At 34.6% G+C, this 4,700-nt stretch overlaps 1 protein-coding gene across 1 annotated transcript; it reads left to right on the forward strand.

Moving 5' to 3' along the window:
- Positions 1 to 442: 442 nt before the first annotated feature.
- On the forward strand, positions 443 to 4,437 carry LOC107815896 (disease resistance protein Roq1). The gene is given in 6 exon segments (XM_075229409.1): positions 443 to 1,079; positions 1,414 to 1,901; positions 1,904 to 2,505; positions 3,307 to 3,582; positions 3,675 to 4,391; positions 4,393 to 4,437. Coding segments are annotated over 6 exon segments (2,628 nt in total). The 5' UTR covers positions 443 to 579.
- Positions 4,438 to 4,700: the final 263 nt, after the last annotated feature.

Below are 4,700 nucleotides of genomic sequence, written 5' to 3' on the forward strand. Positions count from 1 at the left end.
ATCCATTTAATATTCTGTTGAAGTTTATCTACAAGCAGCTGATGCAGGCAGTTTGCAAGCAACTCAATGAAATGATTTGCAACAACTTCTTATTAAACAGACAGGTTGTAAGCAGCTCATGCAGACAGATTACAAGCAGCTAAAGAAAAGCCTCGCAGCTGCTTCCTGAAAAGCCTCGCAGCTGCTTCCTTTCTTCTATAAGTAGAAAAAGTTTAAGTTTATTATGAACATCAGTTTGAAGTTGAATAAAAATATCAATATCCCTCTATACTTGTATTCGATTTATTTACTTTACATTTTTTATTTTATAATATTATTTTATTAATTAATACATTTAGTTTGTTATATAAATTACTTTTTATCTCTTTAGTGCTATCAATTAGTTTAAATTAAAAAATACACCACTTTAAGGAAAGAAGAAGTGGAGGAGGAAGGAATATGGAGGAGATAGAAAGTGAGATGTGAACTTTATTATTGGGTAGGGGACGGCCATGGATTAGATTCTGTGTTTTCGGTCTAAAGATTTACTAAAAAACCATCCCTTAATTCTTTCATTCTTATCAACCCTTAATTCATCAAATGGATACTCAATTAGTTAGAGGAGAATCATCTACATCTTCTCACTTCTCTTATGAAGTATTCCTGAGTTTTAGAGGTGAAGACACCCGAAAAACATTCACTGGTCATCTTTATTCCAAATTGTCTGATGTTGGAATTAATACCTTCATTGATGATGAGGAATTGAGAAAGGGTGATGTGATTTCAAGAGAACTAGAGAAATCAATTGAAGAGTCAAGAATTTCCATTATTGTTTTCTCAAGAAATTATGCTTCCTCTAGTTGGTGTCTAGATGAACTAGTTAAAATTCTCGAATGCAAAGAGAAATTAAAGCAGATGGTTTTGCCTATTTTCTATGATGTTGATCCTTCTGAAGTGCGAAGACAAACTGGGTTATTTGGGGAAGCTTTGGCAAAACATAAGGAACGATCAATTGGGGCTCAAAGGGTGGAGAAATGGAGAGCTGCACTTACTGAAGCTGCAAATTTATCTGGATGGGATTTGCAAAATGTTGCTGACGGGTACATTTTCTTGATTCAGCTATATAATTTCATTTGTTATTTGTTCAGTTGTTTATAGGATGTGAATATGTGATACTAAGTGTTCAAAAGAGTTTAAGTTATATGCATTGACAATATCGAAATATTTACACTATCAATATATACAACTTAAATTATTTCTTAAAGTATCCTATATGACGCTGTAAGTTATCTATTTTGTTGCTTAGATTCATCCCACTGTGTTATGTCTTGGCTATCGATTTTGATTTGTCCGTCAATTATTTTCAAATATCAAAGTTTTATTTACTGGAGTAGTATTTCTTTTAATTTTTTGTTTTTACTAAAAATTTTATAGGCATGAATCAAAGTTTATTGAAAACATTATACAACAAGTCCTACAAGAGGTCAACCAGACGCCTCTAGATGTTGCTTGGCATCCAGTTGGTGAAGATTATCGTGTCAAAGATATAGAGTTGTTATTGCAAAATGAATGTGAAGATGGAGTTCGCATGATTGGTATTCACGGAGTTGGTGGCATAGGGAAAACAACTCTGGCAAAAGCTATCTACAATCAAATGTTTCGACTCTTCGATAGTAGTTGCTTCCTTTCGGATGTTAGATCAGAAGCTGAAGAATTTGGTCTTGTCAAGCTACAAGAGAAACTTCTTCAACAATTACTCAAAAATAAGGACATCAAAGTTGGCAGTATTGCTCAAGGCATCAATCTAATCAAAGCAAGACTCGAGTCAAAGAAGGTTCTAATTGTTCTTGATGACGTGGACCACAAAAACCAATTAGAATCATTAACAAGAGAAAGAAGTTGGTTTGGTTCGGGTGCTATTATCAGGTTTCTAGATGCAATCGATTGCTATGTCGGCTTGGAGAAAAAGAGAGATATGAGGCTGAACTATTAAATGCCAATGAAGCTATGTTACTTTTTTGTTGGCATGCTTTTGACAGTCATTTTCCACCAGAAGATTATGTTAATTTGGCACGAGACATAATCAAATATTCAGGTAGGCTACCATTAGCTCTTGTGACATTGGGGTCACATTTACAAGGAAGTTCTGTAGACGAATGGGGACATGAATTCGAAAAACTAAGAGCAATTCCTCATTGTGATATCCAAAAGATTCTCAAGATAAGCTTTGATGGACTTGATGATGGAACACAGACTGTTTTCCTCGATATTGCATGCGCCTTCCATGGGTTTGATGAGCATGAAGTTACTGAAATATTAAATGCATGTGGCTTTCATGCTAAAAGTGCAATTGCTACTTTAGTCCAAAAACACTTGCTCCAAAAATCTTGGAATATTTTGGAGATGCATGATCTAGTGTGAGATATGGGAAGAGAAGTCGTTCGCATGGAATCAGCTCGAGATCCTGGAAAACGGAGTAGATTGTTCATCCCGCAAGAAGTTTGTGATGTTCTACAAGGAAATAAAGTCAGTAATACTTTTCTCTTTCCACTTATAATTTCTATTGTTATCATAAGAATTATATTCATTTGTGCTTTCGTCTCTGGTTAGTTATTTTTTTCTTATTTGTTTGTCAACCCTTGCAAAATAGAAATGGCATTTCAAAACTCTAAACTCACACCAAAGGCGCTCTCTCTCTCTCTATATATATATATATACACACACACACACACACACACACACTCTCTCTCTCTCATAGACCATATTATCTCCAATATTAGTTATTGAAAGATGTTTGAATTTATCTTCTTCTTTTTTTCTCAATTCATCATTTTTTTTTTATTATGTTCTTACTGACTTTCTATGCTTATCTAATTGCGGAAATTAAGTTTTCTCTCGAAGAAATTAGGCATGTGCGCTTTTGAAAACTGTTGAATAGGTACATATGTGGAACATTTATGTTATTATTTCTAGAACAATATATACAAAATATTCTTTTAAATATAATATAATATATATTGTATCTTTAATTGATACTATTATCAGGCTTCAGGATGCAATTTGTTCTCTTTATTTATGTATTTTTCCCATTGATATTACCATGTGAATTTATTGAATGATGCTAACTAGTTTTTGAAAGACTCTCATCTTAGCTTTCTGAGCAATTTTACATTCTTTTTTAACATCCTCTAATGTGTAAGTTCATTTTTCTTGATACATATGGTGTAACCTCTTTGTTTGACCTTCAATTAGTATAAATTTTTTTCCCCTCTTAACATGTGAGACCTAAGATGGTCTTAAGATACTAATCTTTTCACCGAACTACAGGGTTCCAAAAAGGTAGAAGTACTGAAGGTAGATCGACGAGCATTTGAGGGAGTGAACTTGAGCACCAAAGCATTTAAGAAAATGAAAAACCTTAGGGTTCTTATAATGGATGAGTTACATATTAGTGGAGATTTTGAGCTGTTGTCCAAGGTGCTCAGATGGTTGTCTTGGAAAAAATGTCCTTTAAAATGTATACCATCAAATTTTCCAGCTGAGAATCTTGTAGCTCTAGATATGCAGGAGAGTGATATCCAAGAATTTCAATTGAATTTGCAGGTTTGTTACTCAATTTTACAATTTCATGTGTACTGTTATTGCCACTGAGTGAAAGAAAAGGTTAATTGAAACTATATTTGGTTTACTTTTAGTGTTGTAGAAGTTTGAAGAAGTTGGATCTCTCTTATTGCAAGCAACTCAGAAGGACTCCAAACTTCAACGGTTCACGAAGTCTTGAGACTTTGCTGCTTGGTGGTTGCTCAAGTCTGACAGAGATCCATCCATCAATAGGAAATTTGGACAGACTAATTAAACTAGATATGTCTAGTAGCGAAAAAATTACGTATCTTCCAAGCAGCATATGCCAGCTAAAATCCCTTGAAGACTTGGACGTTGATGGCTGCTCATCTATAAAAACACTGCCAGATAACCTTGGAGATATGAAAAGTCTATTATGTCTTTCTGCATCTGGTACGGGTATAAAACAATTGCCTAGATCTGTTGAAATGCTAAGAAATCTTTTAACTTTGAGAGTGGGAGGTCGAAAGAGAGAGGCCAAAAGGAGTATTTCTGGAAGTGGAGTCCATCGGATACAATATTCCTTGTCAACTTTTGTATCCGAATTGAGCCTTACATACTGTAATTTGTCCGAGGCTGATATTCCTAGGGATATTGGGAGCTTATCCTCCTTAGAATATTTAGATTTGAGTGGCAACAGTTTCCATTGTCTACCCATTGATTTTTCTAAGTTAGGATTATTGGCGGAGTTGTGTTTGAATGACTGTGAGAATCTTCAAACACTCCCGTCAGTATCAAATTTAGAGAATCTTGCAATTATTGAACTTGAAAATTGCCAAAAATTGGTCAAGATTACAGAGTTGGACAACCTCCCTTCTATAAAGCGGATCTACATGATAAATTGTAGTTCTCTGCAGAATCCATTCAATGAAGGCTTCTTTAGTGCACCTGCTGCATTTAGAAAAGATCCAGATATGGTTAGTCTCTCTCTCTCTCTCTCTCTCTCTCTCTCTCTCTCCTATCATATTAATGATCTTGAGTCTTTATCCGATGCAGGATTGTTTAGAAATTTATCTCGAATGCAATGAGATTCCAGAATGGTGCAGGAATCAAGTAACAGCTTCATCTATGTGTTTGACTATGCCGACACATAATAATGA

This window comes from Nicotiana tabacum, chromosome 14 (assembly GCF_000715075.1).
Source record: "Nicotiana tabacum cultivar K326 chromosome 14, ASM71507v2, whole genome shotgun sequence".
In the NCBI taxonomy this organism is placed as follows: Eukaryota; Viridiplantae; Streptophyta; class Magnoliopsida; order Solanales; family Solanaceae; genus Nicotiana; species Nicotiana tabacum.